General features: G+C 44.7%; 5 protein-coding genes across 7 annotated transcripts; 3 read left to right on the top strand and 2 right to left on the bottom strand.

Annotated features, from left to right (window-relative positions):
• Positions 1-2,261: 2,261 nt before the first annotated feature.
• On the bottom strand, positions 2,262-5,482 carry LOC143403661 (histone H2B type 1-C/E/F/G/I-like). 3 transcript variants are annotated; one of them, XM_076861746.1, is made up of 3 exons: positions 4,868-5,482; positions 4,518-4,592; positions 2,262-3,665 (listed from the first exon to the last, which is right to left on the bottom strand). In XM_076861746.1, the coding sequence occupies exons 1-2, from the start codon at positions 5,242-5,244 to the stop codon at positions 4,556-4,558; spliced, it is 414 nt and encodes a 137-aa protein (XP_076717861.1). In that variant the 5' UTR covers positions 5,245-5,482; the 3' UTR covers positions 2,262-3,665; positions 4,518-4,555. The 3 variants fall into 3 exon arrangements, with proteins under 3 accessions (XP_076717861.1, XP_076717862.1, XP_076965938.1); XM_076861747.1 differs by having other exon boundaries at positions 2,262-2,515; XM_077109823.1 differs by having other exon boundaries at positions 2,262-4,592.
• A 113-nt stretch (positions 5,483-5,595) lies between these two features.
• On the top strand, positions 5,596-6,101 carry LOC143403511 (histone H2A type 2-A). The gene has a single exon (XM_076861567.1). The coding sequence runs from the start codon at positions 5,627-5,629 to the stop codon at positions 6,017-6,019; it is 393 nt and encodes a 130-aa protein (XP_076717682.1). The 5' UTR covers positions 5,596-5,626; the 3' UTR covers positions 6,020-6,101.
• A 1,024-nt stretch (positions 6,102-7,125) lies between these two features.
• LOC143403624 (histone H3) lies at positions 7,126-9,552 on the top strand. Its single transcript, XM_076861684.1, has 2 exons — positions 7,126-7,561; positions 9,201-9,552. The coding sequence occupies exon 1, from the start codon at positions 7,148-7,150 to the stop codon at positions 7,556-7,558; it is 411 nt and encodes a 136-aa protein (XP_076717799.1). The 5' UTR covers positions 7,126-7,147; the 3' UTR covers positions 7,559-7,561; positions 9,201-9,552.
• A 2-nt stretch (positions 9,553-9,554) lies between these two features.
• LOC143403625 (histone H4) lies at positions 9,555-16,228 on the bottom strand. The gene has a single exon (XM_076861685.1). The coding sequence runs from the start codon at positions 16,216-16,218 to the stop codon at positions 15,907-15,909; it is 312 nt and encodes a 103-aa protein (XP_076717800.1). The 5' UTR covers positions 16,219-16,228; the 3' UTR covers positions 9,555-15,906.
• Positions 16,229-22,231: 6,003 nt separating this feature from the next.
• On the top strand, positions 22,232-22,756 carry LOC143403622 (histone H3). The gene has a single exon (XM_076861680.1). It carries the CDS (start codon positions 22,237-22,239, stop codon positions 22,645-22,647), a length of 411 nt encoding a protein of 136 aa, XP_076717795.1. The 5' UTR covers positions 22,232-22,236; the 3' UTR covers positions 22,648-22,756.
• Positions 22,757-22,794: the final 38 nt, after the last annotated feature.

Genomic DNA, 22,794 nt, shown 5'->3' with positions numbered 1-22,794 from the left:
ATGGAGAGAGGCCAGGATATGGGTGACAGGAGGGCCACTGTTGCACATCAACAGGGGATGGAGATTTTGTGGGTCCTCTTGATTCTTTCTCCTCAGTAGGTGAGTCTTTAAGATTTTCTCCCTTATGGCAGATATCATAACTAAGTCTACTTTACATTGTTGGCATAATTTGGGGTTTTCCCTTAGAGCAAAGAAAACCTGGACATATGGCACCTCCCACCATTTCCCTTCCCTTTTGCAAAATTTATTGAGCCTGTAAAATTATATTAAAATTGATATTTCCCTTTTTTGGCCAGGTTTCTCCATCAGGGAGTTTGTATTGAAGCCAGACCTGGTGGCAGAAGAAAATGAGGCACCTTTTCTTGAGCATCTGTGGGTCAAACTTATCCCAAGTTTTCAATATGCAGGTAAGTGGTGCATCTAGCACCCTGGAGAGAGAAGCTCCCATCTGGGTGAGAAGAGAAAAAACAGGACTCAGGTGCCCACGCCAGAAAAAAAAAATGTTCTTATTAGGGACATCTCCCTAAGTTTGAGCTTCTTTAGGGTCCAGAAAACACTGTCTCTCGTCTTGCTTTGCCAAGGTTGTTTCTGGTCCCCTTAGGCAAAGTGCTAGGGTCCCAGTTTGCCCTGTGCCAGACCTAAGGGCATTACTGCTTTCCTTCCTGCCACTATAAAACCCACAACAAAAGAGAATCGCACATTCTTCTTGTTGCCTTTTTGCCCCGTAGACTAAAGGAATCTCCTGAGGGTGAGGAATATCTACTGGTTGTAAGGCATATAGCACTTTCTATCAGAGGGACTCTTGGAAAGGTTGATTTTAAAATGCCTCCCTCTGGCAGCTTAAAGAGAACACAGCACATTTTAAGAATCGGAATGGTAATGGGGAAATTTTAAAATAGACTAGTGAACGTTGCATATTCACATGAGGGAACCTGGGCACTTGTTAGTAATTATCCCATGTCTTTCTCTCAGTCCTACAACCTGAATTTCCAGTGTTTCTGACCAGCGAAGGAATGGGAGCATCCAGGAGAAAATGGATGCGGGGTTGGGAGTATTGTGTAGCCCACATGGAGGCAAAGGAGGCAAATGTACTTGGGGCTTTCCCTCAGTGCCATTCATCTACCGATCACTCTAGATACCCCTTAGGGCTGTGGGGAGGAGGTTCAAGAGAAAGGAACCTTGGGAACATGTCTGAGTGTAGCCCAGACCAGAATTCTGCAGCTGTCCCAAACTCCTTCCTTCACCTCCGCTCACCCAAGACAGGTTGGTATTAGGGACACTGTATTACTCCTGCCAATTGCTCTCCGGGCCCAGACAGAAGTGGAAAGTGGCTTTGGAAGATCCCAACATGCTTGCTCTGCATTGAACAGGTGATTGAGAGCTGCCTAGGCTGAGAAAACTCTCACCCGAGGTTTGAAGAGTGGCTGGCGGCAGCACTAGTTGCATTTAAATAGCCATCGGGTGCCCATATCATCTCCAGAAAGAGAGAGAGAAAGATGCACCTCAGACGTATGTGGGGTGCATGGAGAGAAGTTTTACCTCAGTGTAGATCTCGGTGGAACCTCCAATCTGTTACCACTGTTTGCTGGTGATGAGTCCTTGCTTCCCCAAATGCTGAGGTTTAACACCAGAGAAGCACACTGAGGCAAGTGGAGAGTGGAGAGTGGAGGCTTTATTAAAGGACAGCAGAAAGGACTTCCTCTCAGAGGAAGAAGGGGACCCAAAAGGGGGAATCCATGGAAGGGGGAGGTCTTCCATTTTTAATAGCTAAGATCTTCTTTTAGTCCTCCCACATTCCTGTCCTTTGTTTCTCTCTATCCTGCAGTGATAGAATGCAGGTGGGAAGGCCAGATGGCAGGAGATAGGTGGACTGGAGGAGTAATCTGGGCAGGAAGGGCCTGGGGTTTTGATTAGCACCTCCCTGTTTGTTGGGAGCTACTTCATTAACAGTTCCTTAGGATGGGTTCTGGGCCTTGGGGACATTAACATTTCAATTTTACCAGGTGCTGTTCGGGTTTCCTGGACTCCATTTTCAATAATGGTCTCCATTTTCTTTTTCTTACTCAATATTAGACCCGATTTACCTAAGTACACTAATTACCTATCTGTAAATCTGGCTTCAATATCGAAACCGTAATACCCTATGTGGGGTGGGTGGAGGGATGATGGCCAGCGTCTCATTAAGGGGTACTTCTTCCTGCCCAGGATAATCCAAGCCACCCTAAAATTTATAATCTCAAATAATTAGTAAATAACAAAGCACAATTACTCAGAAATATATTTACAGAAAGTGAACCCCCTGATAGATCTAGTCCACGTGGGTTCTGGAACTAGGAAAGACAAAATGGCTCCAATGGTTTATTTAACAGAGTAAATCAAAGGCAGGGTAAAGGTTTCAAGGGCGGAATCTTGCTTCCAGATATCTTGCAGTCAGCTGGTTGATTGACATTTTGGCAGGTCACATCCATCTCAGGTCTGTGTGGGCCACAGAACCCAATAGCAATTCACATTATCCCTGGGTAATTGACCAGAGAAAATGTTCACTGGTCATTCCCAGATACCAGATGTCTCTATCCAAAATGCTTCAATGCATGGTGACCCATATGGCCCCGGACAACACCCTTCCAGTTTCACTTTTATTTTCATGAGATCCATTATTTTTTCTCCTCTCTAACTTCTACATATGAGAGAATACATTTGACTCTTGGCTTTCTGAATGGCATATTTCACTTTAGCACGAATATTAGAGTCTGTAAACAAGTCTGGATGGCGCCTGGCAAAATGCCAGAGGGAGTGGTTTGTGAAGTAACTCCAGCGAGCCATTAAGTGTGGAGATTCTTTATTGGTTGATTGATGGATCTAGTTAATGTTAATTAAGATAAGCTGTGTGGAATGTATATATACCGCTCCTATCCTACAATAAACGGCTCCTACTCCTGCTGTATCAAGGTACACAATTTGCTCGTCACCCCCCGGCTATTTTGCTGCAGCTGAACTGCGGCACACGAAGTTCTTCATTAAACCAACAAATGACATAATTTCATTTAAAATATGTCTTGAAACAGTGAAACTGACTGTAGGTTATAACAGAAAGCAAGGAATCAAGGATTTATTGCAAGTTTGGGGTTACCAATTGCTCCTTACTGATATGACTAAAGAATAGATTTGGAGAAGAAAAACCAAAAGTATTATTTTGAAATAAATTTTTAGACTCCTACTAGATTTCCAAATGGAAATATCAAGTACCTTATGGGCACATACACACACAAACCTGAACCATTTGAAAATAACCTGGAAATTGTTGACACTTCTTCTAGATACTGTGTGGCATGTCCTTCTTGAAAAGGACATTCTCTTACATTATCATGAATACCCTACATTATCACCCACATTATCGTCATTGCACCGAACAAATCTAGTATTGATTCAATAATATTAACTAATATATAATCCATATGTGAATTTCTTGTTTGTTTTTCAATGCTGGGGATCAAATCCTGGGCATCATACAATTCAAGTTGAGCCCTCTACCACTGAGTTGTAACCGCAGCATGTTTTTTTCTTTTCTTTTTTTTTATGTACAGTGTTGGGGATTGAATTTATGAACTCATGCATGCTAGACAAATGCTCTGCCACTGAGCTACATCACCATAAGTCTTTTCCAACTGGGAAAGAGAGAGAGAGAGACAAAGAAAAATGAAACAAAATCTATACAGTGTTTTTCCTCATCTCCCATATTTGACTTCTATGAGACTTTTCAACATAAAGGTTCTAGCATCATTATTTTTAATATTCTGGGAAATTATTATTATTCCTAAAATGTTTCAAGATTCAAGCTAAGTAAGAGAATGTCAAACAAGCTGGCTTAATTGGAAGTCTGAAGTTATAGCAGGTCTCTAAGGTTGTCTGAGTTCTATGAGTAACTCAGTTCTCTGATTCCCCCATGTTGTGCCCTCCAAAGCACATTGTTTATAATCATTCTTGCTTTCAAATCCTTACTCTATTGTTTTTTTGTTGTTGTTGTTGTTGTTGTTGTTTGTAGTTGTAGATGGACAGCATGATGTTTTATTTATTCTATGCAGTGTTGAGGGTGGAACTCAGGGTCTCCAATGCACTAGGCAATAGGTTTGCCATAGCCCCAAACACAGCATCAAGTTCTACTATGGTCAGCCAATGATCCCCAGTTTCTTTCTTTCTTTTTTAAGGTTAAGGTCTATTATTTCATTCCCCGCCTAAAACAGTCCAAGGGTTCTCAAAGCACACAGAATACTCTCAAAACCATTCAACGTCTGTTGTGCAATATTTGACCTCTTCAAGTATTCCAAAGTCTCAATTGTTAAATCTAGCATATTTTGTTGCCCTTGTATACAATTAACCATTAAATCTAAAAAGCTTTCTAAAGTGGTAGTGGGGGAAACACTATCACCATATATGATTTTGGTTTTATAGGATAAAGAGAGATGTCTTATATATCGTACACACCTCAGAAGCATTTAAAACATTTTTTAAAATCTCACCATGTTTTCAACATACGGTTGTGTCTCTGTTCACTTTTCTATCCTGCGTAGGCAAGCTTGTCAAATAGCATTTCACTAGGGGGGAACAGATACAACAAGGTCAAGGCAAGAGAAATTTTAAGAGCATATACCACAATATTTCCCAAGTGGCTGAGAAAACCCACATTAAGATTTCTCCAACATTAACCAACTGCTTAACAGGTGGGTATCTGTGCTCAACAGGATGAATTTTCTTGACTACAAGGTAAGTCAAAAAGGCAAACTCAAAATTAGGACAGCTTCTTTCAGAGAAGGTGGGGTGGCCCTGAAAAGAGCCTTTGGAAGCCAGCGCGTCCCCGGCGGGGACTCACTTGGAGCTGGTGTACTTGGTGACCGCCTTGGTGCCCTCGGACACGGCGTGCTTGGCCAGCTCCCCGGGCAGCAGCAGGCGCACGGCCGTCTGGATCTCCCGCGACGTGATGGTCGAGCGCTTGTTGTAGTGCGCCAGGCGGGACGCTTCGCCGGCGATGCGCTCGAAGATGTCGTTGACGAACGAGTTCATGATGCCCATGGCCTTGGACGAGATGCCGGTGTCGGGGTGGACCTGCTTCAGCACTTTGTACACGTACACGGAGTAGCTCTCCTTGCGGCTGCGCTTGCGCTTCTTGCCGTCCTTCTTCTGGGCCTTGGTGACGGCTTTCTTGGAGCCCTTCTTGGGGGCCGGAGCGGACTTGGCCGGCTCCGGCATGGCGAGAAGCAAGAGGCAAGAAGCGCCGGCAGGTGGAGACCGGAAAGGCTATCGCTACAGGAGAAGCGCAGTGCAGGAGAAGCGCAGGGGCGCACCGGAAACGACCGCGTACTTATAGCGGCGGTACGCAAATTCAGGTCGCGATCGCGCCACGCTGTGATTCGCGGGTTTTCGGCGGCGCGGAGGCGAGGGAGACGAGATTATGTAAATGAATGGATTCTGACTGAGCTCTCCTATTGGTCATCGGGGCAAAACTGTGCTTTGGCCAATGAGAGCACACCATGGACAATCGCCGTTCTGCCTATAAAAGGGTGAAGCGGCGCGGTTTGCCGCGACTTTCCGGGTGGTCAGGAGGGAGCTGGTCGTGTTGAGTGTCGCTGTCATGTCCGGCCGTGGCAAGCAGGGAGGCAAGGCCCGCGCTAAGGCCAAGTCGCGCTCCTCGCGCGCTGGCCTCCAGTTCCCGGTGGGCCGGGTGCACCGCCTGCTGCGCAAGGGCAACTACGCCGAGCGGGTGGGGGCCGGCGCGCCCGTCTACATGGCGGCGGTGCTCGAGTACCTGACGGCCGAGATCCTGGAGCTGGCTGGCAACGCGGCCCGCGACAACAAGAAGACGCGCATCATCCCCCGTCACCTCCAGCTGGCCATCCGCAACGACGAGGAGCTGAACAAGCTGCTGGGCAAAGTGACCATCGCCCAGGGCGGCGTCCTGCCCAACATCCAGGCCGTGTTGCTCCCGAAGAAGACGGAGAGTCACCACAAGGCAAAGGGGAAGTGAAGTGGGGGAGGCGTCCAGTAGCCGCCCACTCCAGCCCGCGTGCCCCGAAGGGGGTGCCTGTGAAATCAAAGGCTCTTTTCAGAGCCACCCACACCCTCAAGTGAAAGGAGTTGTTACAGTAACCGCCGCGTAGTAAGCGGTGGACCCGGAGGGGACGGACGGACGGCGAGCGCGGGGAGAGCCCTTCCCCTCGTGCTCCCGGCCGTTCTCTCCGAGGCTTGAGCCTGTAATCTCTGCCGGCCCTTGCCGGGTGGGCCGCGACTCGGAGCCCAGCACGGCGGGGACCGGACACTGCGCCACGGGCAGCCCGGGTCAGTAACGCTAACGCCGCGGCGGTGGCTCCCACCAGTATGTATGTGACACCACTCCCCACCCCACACACGTTCTCCCGGGCTCTTGAGGGGACCCCCCCCACACACACACAAGGAGGCCCGGTAGTCCCTAGGGGGACGTAGTCACCAGCGCAAGCCCTGTCTGCTGCAGGCGAGCGCGGCGGGCCTGGGTCGTCTTGGCCTCCTCACTGAGCTGGCCTCGTTGACAGTTCTAAGAAGCGACGGAGCTACCCGCCTAGGCCTCCAGAGGCGGAATCTGGCGCCCCGGAGGGGACACAACCCTCCCACCCGAGAAGCACGAACGGTCCGCTCCGAAGCCACCCGGGAGCGGGAGGGAGGCGGGACTAGGCGTTCGGGGACGGGGGTCAAGTAAAAGTTGAGGCTCGACTCGGAAGCCACAAAGCGTAAGGAGGAGGGCGTCGCGGGCAGCGTGCTCCAAGGGAACGAAGGGCCGAAGAGGGAAGGAACCATCGGACGGACGGAGCAGCGACCCGAGACGACTTCCACGCAGCGAGAGCGAGGGAAAGAAGAGGAGGTGGGCAGAGCGCGGGCAGAGCGGAAGGGGGCAGGCAAGGCCGCGGAGGGGCGTGGGGCGCTCGGGGAGGCAGGATCCCGCCCGAGCCAACCGCGGAGGCTGGTGCGGGTGACGTCACAGCCAACGGACGGCCTGCGCGGGACTTTTCAATTTCTCCCCGCCCAATCGGGAAAAGGCTGTGCCTATAAAGACCGCTGCGGCGGGCGGGCACCAGGTCACTGTCCCTGCCGCCGCGCCGGAGAGCTAGTGCCTCTGTCCGCCATGGCCCGTACGAAGCAGACCGCGCGCAAGTCGACCGGTGGCAAGGCCCCGCGGAAGCAGCTGGCCACCAAGGCGGCCCGCAAGAGCGCGCCGGCCACCGGCGGCGTCAAGAAGCCCCACCGCTACCGGCCCGGCACCGTGGCCCTGCGCGAGATCCGCCGCTACCAGAAGTCCACCGAGCTGCTGATCCGCAAGCTGCCGTTCCAGCGGCTGGTGCGCGAGATCGCGCAGGACTTCAAGACCGACCTGCGCTTCCAGAGCTCGGCCGTCATGGCGCTGCAGGAGGCCAGCGAGGCCTACCTGGTGGGGCTGTTCGAGGACACCAACCTGTGCGCCATCCACGCCAAGCGCGTCACCATCATGCCCAAGGACATCCAGCTGGCGCGCCGCATCCGCGGGGAGCGAGCTTAAGAAGTGAGGCGCGCTCGCCCGGCTCGAGGTTCCATCGTATCCAAAGGCTCTTTTCAGAGCCACCCACGGCGGCACTCGGAAGGAGCTGCACCGCTCTTCCCCCGGGGCGAGGGGGTGGGTGGGAGGGAAGGGAAGGAGAAGGTCGCACAGCGGGCGAAGAGCCCAGCCAGCCTTACCGGACGCCGGGTTCATTTCCCAGTGCGGTCGCAGCCTAACGCTCTCCGCGGTTCGCCTCTCCCGGGAACCCTCTTAGCAGCCGGCAGCCTCCGGCGATGGTGTCGCCCAGGGCGGGAGGAGGGGCGCGAGCGACCTCATCTGCGGTTGAGTCACTAGGGGACGCTCGCGATTCGTTGTCCGCAGATGTGGGCTGCCCTGGCTGTCGCCTGCGACCTCTGGGCCCCTCCAGGCCCGCCGGAAATGTCCTCCCTGTGCTCTCTGGGAAGTCGCCCCTAAGCTCTTTCCAGACTTATGCTCCTTGGAGTTGGGGATGCTGATGGTAAAGCTACTTGTAAGCCAAAACCGGATTGGCAATGTATATGACAGGTCAAGTCACTTGTGAGGCTTACTTAACTGAAAGAGTCCCTGGCCATGTCCACTAAACCATCTTCGTTCTTTCTGAAAGCTGACATGTATCTAAATTCTCTGGACTTGGTAATTCTGTTACTTGTTTTCTTCAGAAATATCTGATGACCCAATTTCAGGTTTTTAAGAGATTTACCTAGTTAAGTGTAGAAGAGTAGCCCGAAACTCGTTTTTGTGAGATAACATAGGCAGAACAGGGTACCCAGGTAGGCTGGATTATTTCCCTGCCTTAGAGAAGGCTCCGTCAGTCTTAAAGATGATTCCTGAACATTTTAAGAAGTGGGAATCCACATCGTGGGGTGAGTATGAGGATGGGGCTGGCAGAATCCTCTCTAGACAGGCCTCTTGCAGATAGCTGTGTAGGTCTTATGTGACACTTTGTTTTTTTGTATTTTAAAAATTAGCTTATTCATGTTTTTAAAATAAGAAAAGTTTCAAGGTCCACTAGTTTTGAATCCATCCATCTAGATATTAGTATGAAATTTCTTTTTAAGGTTTAAAGAGATGACACCTCTTCTTAACCTCCCTGTTATTTGCACCTGGAAGAAGCCAGGCCTTATATTTTTTCTTTTGCCTCAGAACAGTGGACATGTTAAAAGCAATCATCACAGAGACAGTGAGGTACAACAGTGGGGAGAAGAAACATCAGAGAAACATATTAAAACTGCTATTTTGTCTGACATGTCAGAAGGGGAGAGCATGAGGCCTCACTGTAGCTTTCTCTGAGATGAATTGGCACACATGTGCTTCAGAATCACGGCAAGTTCTGCCTAGGACTACAGATAGGGTCTGTATTCTTGAATTTAAAGTAGTAGTCTTTCAAGGCTGGCTGGGGCACACCTTTGCACCCAATGACTCAGGAGTGGCTGATCAGACACTAGGGATGTCAGTGCCAGTCCTCTATGTCCTCTACCTGCCACCATGATGGCACTGCTTTAACTCATTGGTCTGGGCACCTCTCAAACTGGGACGTCTCGCTGACTGAATCTCAAAGGAAAATAGTGGCATTGTTGACATGCAGTCAGGAATAGATAATTATTTTGTGTTCCTGTCATTGAAGGGAATCTTTCAAGTCTGCCTAAACAGATGGCGAAGTAGAGAAAGGGTCAAGAAACAGGCTTGAGGACTTCACTGCTATGAATCGAGGCCTGAGACCCTGGAGTTCAGAAAAAGCTTCCAAAGAGAAGAGTCCTGGATCCTGAGTTTCCTCATTGTAAAAAAGGATAATATTTGCACCCACAGAATTGCAGTGAGGATAAAAAGGATGATTACAGTTTACATAAATGCTTAGAACAGCTCCACATGTTTTAATAAATAGGTACTGATGGCATAATCAACATTGATGATATTAATATTGGTGACATCAATATGAATTGATATAAGTCTAAATTACCATCATGTCATGAAATAAAGGAATGACAAAACAATTGGTGTTGCCAGGTATGGTAGTAGACGCCTGTAATACCAGCAACTTGGAAGGCTGAAGCAGGAGGATCACAAGTTTGAGGCCAGCCTCAGCAATTTAGTGAGGCTCTAAGAAGACCCTGCCAATAAATAAAAATGGCTGGGGATGTGGCGCCAGTGGTTAAGCATCCCTGGGTTCAATTCCTGATACAAAATAAATAATGATTTTAAAAATTGGTGAATACTTTTGAACATATGACCAGTCTCTTGTAGACCACATATAAGGAGATATAAGATATAAGGAGACCTGGTTTCCCAGGTGGCTTATAACTCATCTTTCACTCACTTTCTCTCGTTTGGCTTCACAGTAACTCAGAGAGAGGACACCTTTTTTTAATTTTTATTTTTTCATTCTGTTGACTAGAAGAAACCAATGTGGCAAGGAAGAGAATGTAAATCACAAAGCTAAAAAGATGGCAGAGTAGAACTTGAACTTGTGATTTGCTTTTTAAAAATTTCATTTGACTAACTGCTTCAGAAAACTATGTGCAAAAATTACAGAGATATTGTATATCTTATAGTATCTGATTTCTGCTGACTGAAAATTACAACAAGATCAGAAAACTAGGTGCAAAAATTACAGAGATATTGTATATCTTATAGTAACTGATTTCTGCTGACTGAAAATTACAGCAAAATTTATATTACTATATATTGTATATTCATACACACCTAAAATTGGAACAAGTTGTACGAAATACTTTTATTTTTTTCCTGCCACACTTTGATATTTTCAGTCCTATTCTGTTTAATGGGCCAAAAAAAAATGCTGACTCCCATCTTTTAAATAGATTTTCTCACCTGCTAATGGTTACAATTTGCAACTATAAACCACTGCACTAGAGAAAATTGCCAAGAACAGAGTGAAATCATCACTCAGATTAAAATTGTTTTGTTCAGTATCAATTCCAGTATCTCTTCACCCTGGAAGACATAAGTTTACAGAAATGGGAACCAGATCTTTGGGCGCTATGAGGAGAGGACATGTACTAATTGATGGCAAGCTGGTAAGTGCTGAAGAAGGACTGGATTATCTAGAGTTCAGAGGGAAACATCAATTCTGGAGCCCTTATAAGAAAACTTTGGGGAAGTCTAATGGAGGCAGAGAAACCAGAAAGATAAAAGAGAACTATAAGAGGTGAGAAGTCCACAAGCCAGGCCAAGACCAGTAATAGGAAATGAATTTTCAGTGGTGGGGACTTGGAGGCCAGCTTATTTAGAGTCCTGATGCTAAACCGGGAAGGGAATAGGTTTTATTCAGTAAGTAGTACAGGAGAAGGGATATAAACAGCAGGTGGATTATAGAAGAGAAAGCACAAAATCTAACATATACGTTGAGATGGTCATAAAATTAACAGAGAAAGGCAAGTTAAAACAATGATATACCACTTTATACTAAATAGTCCAGCAAATATTAGAAAGTTGAATAATGCCAAGGGAGGGCCAAGATGGAGGACTTAGATGCTTGGCATCTTGCTTGTGGAATGTGTGTGGGGACAAGTGCATGGAGTACTGCAAATGTGGCAAACCACTCCCTCGTGCTAGGCATGTGAGTGGCAGACCCCTTACCCCACAGGCGCAGTCCCTGCACTTGCTCCAAGGCCCACTCCTCGACTGGTTGCTGCAGGGACAGTTGGCCAGGACTTGCATTGGTGGCTGCCTGAGTAGACATACATGGTAACTGCACAATAAAATCAAACCTGCTTCCTGCTTGGACTCCAGAGGTCTTGATTAGCAACTCTGCAGCCACACTCTCCTCTACCCTGTTCCGTGGACCTCCTCACTGGACGAGAGAGCCCACACAAATGTGGACTAGGGAAGTCATTCTGAAAGGCACCCTGGTACTTCTTAAGCCTGGAACCAGAAATTCAGCTACTGGGTATTTATCCAAAATAAATTCTCACACAGATTTATCAGAAAACATGAGAACAAGGGACCAGCCACAAAAAAGGAAAGGAAAACCTGATTTATTGCATGTTGAAGTTTGCCTGAACCTGGATGGGGCACAGGGCGGAAAGGAGTTGTTGGGGCAAAAAGTAGTCAAAGATGACTGCAGACTCCCCTGTCTGAGTGCCTGGGAAGAAGCCTGAGAAGGATGGGCAGGCTGGAAGGGGGAGTTGCTAAAGAGTTCAACTCAGGACACAAGGGGTGGAACCATCAACTAGTAACTGCATAAGAAATAGTCCAAGGACAGGCCTCTGGGGAACAACTTGTACCACTTAGGGATCAGATGGTGACAGGAAGGTAGAGAAGAGTTTTATCCTGAACCAGAGGAAAATTGGACCAGATGATTTCTTAGGTCCTTTTTATCATTAATATTTTATAGTTCTGTTAAATCCATATCACAAGTTTATTAATAGATTCTCATATCTTTGATTTGTAAACCTTAGACAAATATTTTAGTAAAAGTCAGGATCATCAGGGTATATCAGAGAATGCTAAGTTATTTAACCAAAATAAACATTAGTGCTGCAGTCCCGCTGCAACAAAATAACCAGGGGGTGAGGAGCAACTTGTGTAGATTGATACAGCAGGAGTGGGAGCCATTTATTATAGGACAACAGAGGTATTTATACATTCCACACAGCTTATCTTAATTAACATAAACTAGATACAGCAGTCAACCAATAAGGAATCTCCACACTTAATGGCTCGCTGGCATTACTTCACAAACCACTCCCCCTGGCAAAATGCCAGGCGCCATCCTGACTTGTTTACAGACTCTAACACATTAGTTTCTTCCTTTTTAAAATGGGGGTGATATTTACCTTGTGGTGTTTTGAGGATCTGAATCAAGTCTGTTGGGGAATTCTATTGGATTCTTCATAACAACTCTATGCATATTTATTCTAATCCTAAGTCTAATGCTGCCACCCTGTTCATACTCCATCTTCACCCAATTGTCTCCTTTGTTCTCTAAATTCTTAAGCTCTAGTGGCTCTCTCCCTCTCCCAGTGATTATGCAACTTGTAAGAATTAGACTGGGTAAAATAGGCAATAAATACATGCCCTTTGATTTCTATGTCACTTCATGCCTCACCTCAATTTTTTTCACACAGATCTTTTCATTTGATCCTTAAATATTCCTATGAGAAAGGCAGGATTTCTCAGTAACATTAAAGATAAAAAAATTCAACTTTGGCAAAACAGATTTGTGATGATTTACATAATCTAGACAACAATCTGATTTTTTTTGGGGGGATTATATTCAGTTAATTATAAGAAAGTCAACAGTTTAGAATGTTCAATGGAGATAGCAAAAACCACACCCATTAATCATTCATATATATATATATATATCTGCATAAATGCCAGTTTAGTTTTCTTTTTTTTTTTTTTTTTGGTTCAAGTAGAGTAATAAATACACTAGCTAGAATGTAGAGAGTGAGAAGTTTCAAGGGAATAAACTAAAAACATAGTGAAAGATGACTCAGGGTATCTATCTGGGTGTGTCTGGGAAGATACTACTGCTAGTCAGAGGAGAGAATCCAGAAAGGGAAAGTAAGACTTCAAAATGGAATAGTGAAATTTGATTAATAAGTGGAACATTCAAGTGCCACTATGACCACTGTAAAGGAGCTCAGTGGTAGAGCACTTGCCTTGCAAGTGTGAGGCACTGAGTTCAATCCTAGCACCACATAAAAACAAAGGCATTGAGTCAATCTACAACTAAATAAATAAATAAAAGAAAGCAGTCCCACAGAAAGAACTCCATAATCATTTGTATGTGTATATTTTGGTGGAAATTCTGAATTCCTCCAGGAAGGGAAACAGCAGGCAGGCACAGGCTGGCTCACAGAGAGCACTTGGGTGGAAATTATTTTGTTAGCAAACCAAATACATTATAAATAGGTTTATGTTTCTGTTACAGATGATTAAAACATAGCACTATATTCCTGACTGTTACAGATGGTTAAGATAAGAAAAAGGCATTTATTAAAGTAAAAAGATGCATAATTGCATATTCTGTAATTTGGCAATATTCAGGGGCTTGACACAGCTAACAGGATTCAGTCATGGCCATGTATCAGTTGTCATTAGTGGAACTGATAAGGTGGAAGCTGAGGTCACTATTAAAATTATTTTAAAGGTGTATAAAAAGACATACAGTGGCTCAGGCATAGTGGTACATGCCCGTAATCCAAGCGATTTGGGAGGTTGAGGAAGGAGGAGTTATCAGCAACTTAATGAGATCCTGTCTCAAAATACCACAGAAAAAGGACTGGGAATGTAGCTCAGCATTAAAGTGCCTTTTTAAAAAACTGGATCTTAGAGAAGAAAAAAAAATCTATTGATTATAAAAATTCAATTCCGTACAATTGAAAGTATAAATCAGTAATAGTAAAACAAGCTCACTATTTTTTCATTCATACATCTTTTATGTTTTCTCCGAGTGTTTTGGCAAATAAGACTATTTTACTTTAGCTCTCCTATAATGTTTTTTACTACATAAAATTTGTTAGGATCATCCACTTGCTTTTTCATCAAAGAAAGAAAAATTTAACATTAAACAAATTGGGACAACATTCAGACTCATGTTTTAAAGAAAAACTGCTAATGTATATCAAAATCATCTGGAGTGCATAGCTTATTAAAACACAAATTACTCTGCTCCAGGGTTTTTCATTCAATAAGTGTGGGGTTGGGGCCAAGGATTTTGTATTTCTAAAGGTTCCCAGTTCATCTGTGTTGGTAAATTAGAGACTACACTTTTTGAACCACTGACTTAAACAATAGACATGATTCTGCTCCCCTCCCCATTTTTATTCTTTGATTTGTCTTCATAATGCTATTTACTATTTTAGAGCATCTTAGTGAGGATTTTATGTATTAATCTGCATTGCCTTTAAAGTAAAAAAAAAAAAAAAAAAAAATCAGTAATGTTTGAAACCGAAATTCTATAAGTTAGTTATTGGTGGTGAAATTTTTTTTTTTTTTTTTATTGAACTCAAGGGCACTCAACCACTGAGCCACAGCCCCAGCCCTATTTTGTATTGTATTAAACACAGCGTCACTGAGTTGCTTAGTGCCTCAATTTTGCTGAGGCTGGCTTTGAACTCGAAATCCTCCTGCCTCAGCCTCTCCAGCAGCTGGGATTATAGGCATGCACCACTATGCCCGCGTGCACCCGGCTGTTGGTGAGATTCTAAAAGGAAAAGCAAGAACTCTTGATCTGGAAAATGTTATTTTTACCACTCCCTCCCCACCCATTTACTGTCTTCTCCAGTAGAATGCCAGGCATTCTGCTTTTTTCAAAGATTGAACACCCCTCAACCCAACCACCATCATGTCCAAGCTTTCCCCAATTTGCGTGCACCAAGTGACTTCTATAGCATTAGGATTTCTATAATTATTATTGTCTATATTTCTCATCATAGTGAATATATGCTTCTTGTACTACTAGACTTCTTGTTATATTAGTATGTGTATATTTATGTATTGTGTATTTCTTTTTTCCCCTGTTCTGTTAAGTTCCTGAAGGGCAAATCTTGTATCCCTTACTTTGCTGATATCTCCAATGTGAAGCACCATGTGTTAAACGAGTTAACCCAAGTGTTTGTTGCTAAGAGCAGCTAATAAAGTGATTATCTTTGGGGTTCTTACCGAATTCTCTAAATTACATACATAGGCTAATTTTTGCTGTAAAATCATAAGTCCATAATGCAAACACATACACACACACACACAAAACCCAGAACTTTACATGCAAATGTTAATGGCTGCAGTGTTCAATACAAGTCAGGACAGTTTAGGACAAACGGGAAGTATAGAGAATGGCTTACCGTACTTTGCTCCAGACAATCAATTTTTGGTTTTGCTTTGTCAAAATTAAACTACACCTTCTATATTGATGATGAGCATGTTCCTGCAGATGTCCCCATCCTAAGCTTAACAGGCTCTAACAAGCCACCTACCACCTGTGAACTAAAGGACCTGACCCCCTCCCTTTTTGTAAAGTGGTGGAAAATGAAGCCCAAAGATCGCTGTAGCTCACAGGCCAGCCTTGGACTAGAATCACAGGGTCGGTCCTACTCCCCACCGCCATAATGATCAGGACAATAGCGCCGAACCGAGATAAACCCACAAGTGGAAAGCCACTTGGCCATCAGCCGGGCCCTGGGGCTTCACTTTCTCCCCTGGCAACGGTACCTGCCTGTCAGTGCAGATGGCGGACCCACAGGGTCACCTTGAGGCTTCGTCACCTGACACCCAAGTGCCCAACTCTTTGGTGGAGTACGTGGTTGGCCCTAAGAAGGGCCTTTGGAGCTGAAGCGCAGAGCGCAGAGAGCGGAGGCGGCAGGTCACCCCCCGAAGCCGTACAGGGTGCGGCCCTGGCGCTTGAGCGCGTAGACCACGTCCATGGCGGTGACCGTCTTGCGCTTGGCGTGCTCCGTGTAGGTGACGGCGTCGCGGATCACGTTCTCCAGGAACACCTTGAGCACGCCGCGGGTCTCCTCGTAGATGAGCCCGGAGATGCGCTTGACGCCGCCGCGCCGGGCCAGGCGGCGGATGGCGGGCTTGGTGATGCCCTGGATGTTGTCCCGCAGGACCTTGCGGTGGCGCTTGGCGCCGCCCTTGCCCAGGCCCTTGCCGCCCTTCCCTCTCCCGGACATGGCTGCTGCGCTCCGAGGACTGTCCTTGGCGGCGCGCGGCCTGCGCTGTTATACAAGAGCCGCGGACCAGATTGAAAACCGAGAGCGCGCCGGCGGGAAGATTCTGATCGTCCCGCTCCCCGGAGAGCTCGCGCTCTTTTGTTCTTCTGTCCTCCGCCCTCTACGGGACCCTCCACTTTGGGGGGTCTATTTGTTGTTGTTTGTTTAAACCGACATTCCCTAGCTCCCGGGAAAGAGCGGATCCCAGCAGGAAGCTTCCGGATTCCGCAGTCTTTACGCTTCCTTTTTCTGTCTGGATTTCTGGAAGGCAATAAGTTGGGTTTAAGTGGAAAGATCTGGTGGGAGAAGACTGGAGGAAGAGCAAATGGGTTTCAGAGCTGAGAAGGGAAAAAAGAGCAGCGCCGGTTCCGTTTTAACCATAGTCCCAAACCCTCTGGCTACACAAAACTGCAGCCAGCACGGTTCCAGAAACTTGGTGGACAGACTCCAGGGCAGCGGCCCTGGGGTATGTGTGGAAGCACGAGGGGAGGGAGAAGGTCGCTGCGATTTTTCAGTCTGTGCACTATTTTGTTGGTGGTAGGCACAATATTTCAATCCAACCAGGAATGAGGTCCTAGGAAAACTGGCCTTAGGATACTGCCAGGCTTTCTCTTGGGGGCTGGTGAACCCCAACGCACTGTCGTCCACAGCTCTGCAGAGCAAAGGAAAAGCAGAGGAGACTGAGAGGTAGTCTCCACACCCACATCTACTTACAGATCCTCTAAAATCAACCCTTTTTTTCAGCCAGTTTAGCATCCAAACTGTCCAGGTTGAGACACCCACCTCCTCACCGCCGGAGCTACCAAAGTTTGAATTCGGTTTTGCAAGGAGACTTGTGCTTTACCAGAAACTGCCCTAAGAAATTGATTGGAGTTCTTAGTGCATTACTATGGCCCTCTGTAGGACAATCCATGAGAAAATGTTTTGGTTTCTGCACCATAAAGATCTTTTTTTCCCCAAAAAATGTTTATGATTAAATTTTCTTATTAAAAGATGCTTTGTTTCCATCTCTTGGTTCTAACTACTTTCTATATTCTGATAAATCTTAGTTTTTTTTTTTTTTTTTTTTTTAACCAGACTTCTAGGCTCCAGACATACAGATTCAGTCATTTTAAGCCCAAAGCTGAAAATCTCCAAAAGTCAGCATGTTTCAATTCAAAACCTCCAAGGTATGATTCTTAGGGGTTGAGGGGACTTATCCTCCTCATAATGGTGGTTCTTTTGTCCACAGAATGGATGTATCACTACATCCTTATGCCTATGTGCCTAACCAACACCCTAGTATTCACAATAGATCCCTTCTCCCTTGACTGCTTCTAGGCAGAGAAACTTGCTCTTTTCTGACCTGTTGGCAACTCCTACAGAATATCACATTATTTTACATCTCTTTTTATCTTTCATACTTCCCTCTTGACTGTGTTCCTTCCTGGAAGTGATTTTCATTTTCTCTTTGTAAACTGACATGTAGTTCAGTATTCAGTATAAGCTCAATAATCATTTAGAGAATACACAGTTCCTACATTTAATGACTTTTAAATACTAGTAAGAAAGACATTACCAAATTGCAACATTATAAACATAAGTCATGGCTCACAGAAATGATAATTTTGGAGTCAAAAAGGGAAAGGACCCTAGTCAAAATAAGAGATATGTGTATATTCCCTTTTGTAGGGGATAAGGATATGCTACTATAACAGGGGTTCACTTGAAGCTTTGACTATATCCCTTGTGGCTTTGAAACTTACATTTTTTTTTCTTTTTACCAACCTCTTCTCCCTGATCATCTTTTCCCTGATCTTCTCCTTCCAGATCTCTCCTCCCTAATCTCAATTTCTCTGAATCACCTCTATAAAAGCCCCTTGTTCCTGATGATGGGCAGAATCATAGCTTGTGGGACAGGAGTCCCATGTGTTTCTTCTTTGCTAGCCAAGCAATAAACCTTTTTCCTTTTTCTTAAAATTATGTCCTTGTTAATGGATTGGCATAGGGAACAAAGATTGACCTTTCGGCAACATGTACCCCCAAATTGCCACTTTGGCACAAGAATAATTTTGAGCTGAAGGCATTTTGAGTTCCTGAGATCCCTTATCTGTTTAAAAACAGAGCTTCCTGGGGTTGGGGTTATGGCTCAGCAGTAGAGTGCTCGCCTCATACGTGCAAGGCCCTGGGTTCGATCTTTGGCACCACATAAAAGTAAATAAGACACTGAGTTTTCTCTAACTCAGTTGTTGTAAGTTTTTCCCAAGGAGGCACTCTGATTTTCCAGAGATGAGGAGTTGGTGCCACACCCAAACAGGCATTGTCATAGGAATACAATGTGGTGTCCTTTACTCTCCTAAATGCTATTTATCTTTCTAAAAAGTCATTTGCTTTTCCCTAAGTGTCCTTTCTCTCCTCTCCCTTTCAACTATTAAGTACACAAACCCCAAATTCTAACCACCCTTTTGAGTTACCCATCTTGGGGTACTGCCTTGTGTATGTTCAATAATTCAAAACATTTGTCTTTCTTTCATTGATCTCTTTTGTTATGCAGTCAGTTCCAACTAAGAACCTATGGGGAGTTGGAGAAAAATATTATTCTTCCCCCACAATTTTAATAAAAAATATAGTACTCAAAATATATGGTTCTTAACCTCTCTCCAATATGTAGCTTAGATATCATAAGGATGGCTGGTGGAATGAAATCTCTATATTTATATAGCTTTGAAATATTGTGTGAAAACATTACTTCATTCTAAAAAAAAAATTTACTTGATTTTACTGTATTCCAGTAGGATATGTTATGTAATAATAAATATAAATATAAATTCTAAGCTGTTCAGTATGACCAGTAAATGTTAAGGACCAGTAGAATGGAGAATGTTGGTGAATTTTTATCTAATGGCAGTACATTGAAGGAGTGAGTTTATTTCAGAATGGAATAAAGAAAGAAGCTTAAAATCCTATGGTTTCGCAGTTTGGTTCAGGGCTGAAGATCAGTCAAGATGAAAGCAAATCAGGCATGAGGACTGACCAACCCACAAACCTAAGATTCAAATGGTCTTGGAATGCTTATAACCCTGGAGGTACATGAAGACCAACACCAAACATAAACTGTCTTCTCTTATCATCTATTTAACTTAGTCCTTTACCTTTGTATTAAAAATAAATAGGTATTTTCAAAACATTGCATTCCTAATAACAACAATTATTATTTTCGCTTGCTTATTTCCTGTATAGAAAGTTTGGGGTTGTGGCTCAGTGGTGGAACACTTGCCTAGCACGCGTGAGCCACTGGGTCTGATTCTCAGCACCCCATATAAATAAGTAAATAAAATAAAGGTCCATCAACGACTAATAAAAATTAAAAAAAAAAAAGAAAGAAAAGTTTAAGCTTCTCATGTCTCCTTCTCACCTCCCAATACAACCCATGCTAAGTAACAATATAACTCAAGTTCTTAGCCTTCAAACTACAGGCCTTTAGAATTTCTGATGAAAGTTGGGCATGGTGGCATATACCTGTAATTCCTAGTGACTGGGAACACAGAGGGAGGAATATTGCAAGTTCAAGGCCAGACTGGGCCTAGACCTTGTCCAAAAAACCCAAAAAAACAAAAACAAAGGCTGGGGATCTAGATCAGTGGTAGAGTGTCCCTGGATGTAATCCCTAATAATGGATATCTGATGAAAGAAACTTAAGAAATTTCAGAAAGAGAAATATCCTCTCTCTCCCACAGCTGAAGAAAAGCAGAGGTTCATCTTCATCATAAACCTCTACTGATAAAAACAGAACTTTCATAGGAATATCACTCTAGCGTCCAATATGGGGAGTAGGTGAAATTGAACTGACATGTATCTGAATTCTGCATTGAAGGTGATTTCTAAGGTAACAATTACATCAGAGATAATTGTATTCCAAGAAATGTTAACTATGCCTTTTGCAAATTCATGATTCTGATTCTGATTGTTTTGTTTAATTTGTTGCCTTAGTATTTATAAAGTTAATATTTTTTTTTAGAAGTAGAAGTAGAAATTCTTATAAGTTTGCTTTTTTAAAAAATTAAACCAGAGGAAGACTTGAAATTTTTTTATTTTCTGTGTTATAAAAGCCAGGCACAGTGGTGCACGCCTGTTATCCCAGCAGCTCAGGAGGCTGAGACAGGAAGATTGCTGCAGTCGGGCTGCAGCAAAATAACCGGAGGGTGACGAGCAACTTGTGTAGATTGATACAGCAGGAGTGGGAGCCCTTTATTGTAGGACAACAGAGGTATTTATACATTCCACACAACTTATCTTAATTAACATAAACTAGATACAGCAGTTAACCAATAAGGAATCTCCACACTTAATGGCTTGCTGGAGTTACTTCACAAACCACTCCCTCTGGCAAAATGCCAGGCGCCATCCAGACTTGTTTACAGACTCTAACAGAAGATTGCAAGTTCAAAGCCAGCCTCAGCAAAAGTGAAGTGCTAAACAACTCATTGAGACCCTGTTTCTAAATAAAATACAAAATAGGGCTAGAGATGTGGCTCAGTGGTTGAGTGCCCCTGAGTTTAATCCCCAGTAACCAGCTCCCCCCCCACCCCCCAAAAAAGTGAAATAAATTCCATGACTCTTGGATTTTGTATTTCAAAATAATAGTTCCCTCTTATCCTCTTGCAATCAAACCATACAATGTTTCTTAAAGGTCTCCGTTGAACTCTGTTATTTCACAGAGTTGGGTTAAGTAATACGGTATACATAGAAGGATTTTAAACACAGAGTAGTACTCACTATATGAAAGTCATTACAAAACCACCACAGGAATAACATTTATCCACGTCAGTCACACTTTTGTATGTTTTGTATTTTAGATCTCCCTAAGAGATTGCTACCTATGAAGGGTTTTTGAAGAGATTAAGCTAAAAAGTTTTTACATTGTGTGAAATGTTTACTTAGAATCACTTCCATTTGACTTTGATATCATTAAGGAGAAGATAATTCATACTGACACCATTAAGGTAAGTTTTAAGCCTCTTGGGCCTGCTTTTGTTATTAGGTTTGTGCTCTTGTAAGGTTTGTATGTAATGGTTTTTCAATAAAACAAGCGATTAAAAGTATTATCTAAACCTTTACCTTATCCATAGAGATCTTTATGCATTGTTTTATGACAAGCACTTTCCAGGAACAATTTCGGCCTATGAAATAACTAAAGGGCAAAGAATCTTCACTGTCCTTGTAGAAAAGACAGAAAATATTAAACTTTTAAGGATTAGGAAACATTTTATCTTTATTGAAGAAAATAGCAACTCAGTAGTCAATGAATAATTTATGTGCTTTGAAACTTCATTTAACTTGTCATCTGGCTGATAAGGACGTGACTATTAGAAACTATTGTAAAGGAGAAACTCCTGTCTGGTCTCATCCATCTTTGACCATTAAGCGGTTCATCCGCAGGACCTAATCGGCCTTTGATGTGGAGGTGAGGAGACAGAATCCCCAGGAGGTAAAAAATAAAGGAAGGCGGAAGTTTTAACAGAACGTTGGTCAGCATACTGAAGATAAAACAGGGCTTTGGCCGAGTTTAAGTCAGGTAAATATAATTTTCATTCTTTCCACTACATAGTGTTTTGTTGAGCTTCCATCACGATACAATGCATCTAAACTGCTGAGCACAGTAACAAACGCTAAATAAATGTTATAGAAGGAGCGTTCCTGTAACAGGTAACTTGAAACTAGCTGAAACCTGTTAAAGGATACAGTGAGCAAATACTTTATAAATTATTGTTACAAAGTTACATCACTGAAAGGAAAGGTTTTTACAAAGATATTCGTGGTCCACAAATTGTAGAGAAAGGGGGAAGGAATGAGGGAATAGTCTCAGTAAGCGGGATCGGATTCTAGCCAATGAGACCACAAGTCTAGAAATTCCTCTCCTCCTGCCCAATCAAGGCGCGGCTTCGTCTATAAGTAAGACCGCCTTGCGCTAGCTCCTCGCTCCTCCCAAGCCCGCGAAGCATGGCCCGGACCAAGCAGACCGCGCGCAAGTCGACCGGCGGCAAGGCCCCGCGGAAGCAGCTGGCCACCAAGGCGGCCCGCAAGAGCGCGCCGGCCACCGGCGGCGTCAAGAAGCCCCACCGCTACCGGCCCGGCACCGTGGCCCTGCGCGAGATCCGCCGCTACCAGAAGTCCACCGAGCTGCTGATCCGCAAGCTGCCGTTCCAGCGGCTGGTGCGCGAGATCGCGCAGGACTTCAAGACCGACCTGCGCTTCCAGAGCTCGGCCGTCATGGCGCTGCAGGAGGCCAGCGAGGCCTACCTGGTGGGGCTGTTCGAGGACACCAACCTGTGCGCCATCCACGCCAAGCGCGTCACCATCATGCCCAAGGACATCCAGCTGGCCCGCCGCATCCGCGGGGAGCGAGCTTAAGTCCTGTGCCGAGCAGTCCGCACAAAGGCTCTTTTCAGAGCCACCTACCTCTCAGTAAGAGCAGCTGCACCCGTTTTCCGCAGTCTGCGCTGTCTGGACACTCAGTAGTAAGTCAGGGACGTCCCAGCGGGGCAGGGAGGAATCCCG

The sequence above is a fragment of the Callospermophilus lateralis genome, chromosome 7 (assembly GCF_048772815.1).
Source record: "Callospermophilus lateralis isolate mCalLat2 chromosome 7, mCalLat2.hap1, whole genome shotgun sequence".
Classification (NCBI taxonomy): Eukaryota; Metazoa; Chordata; class Mammalia; order Rodentia; family Sciuridae; genus Callospermophilus; species Callospermophilus lateralis.
The sequence above is the reverse complement of the archived record's forward strand: the minus strand, read 5'-3'. Positions and strand labels throughout refer to the sequence as shown.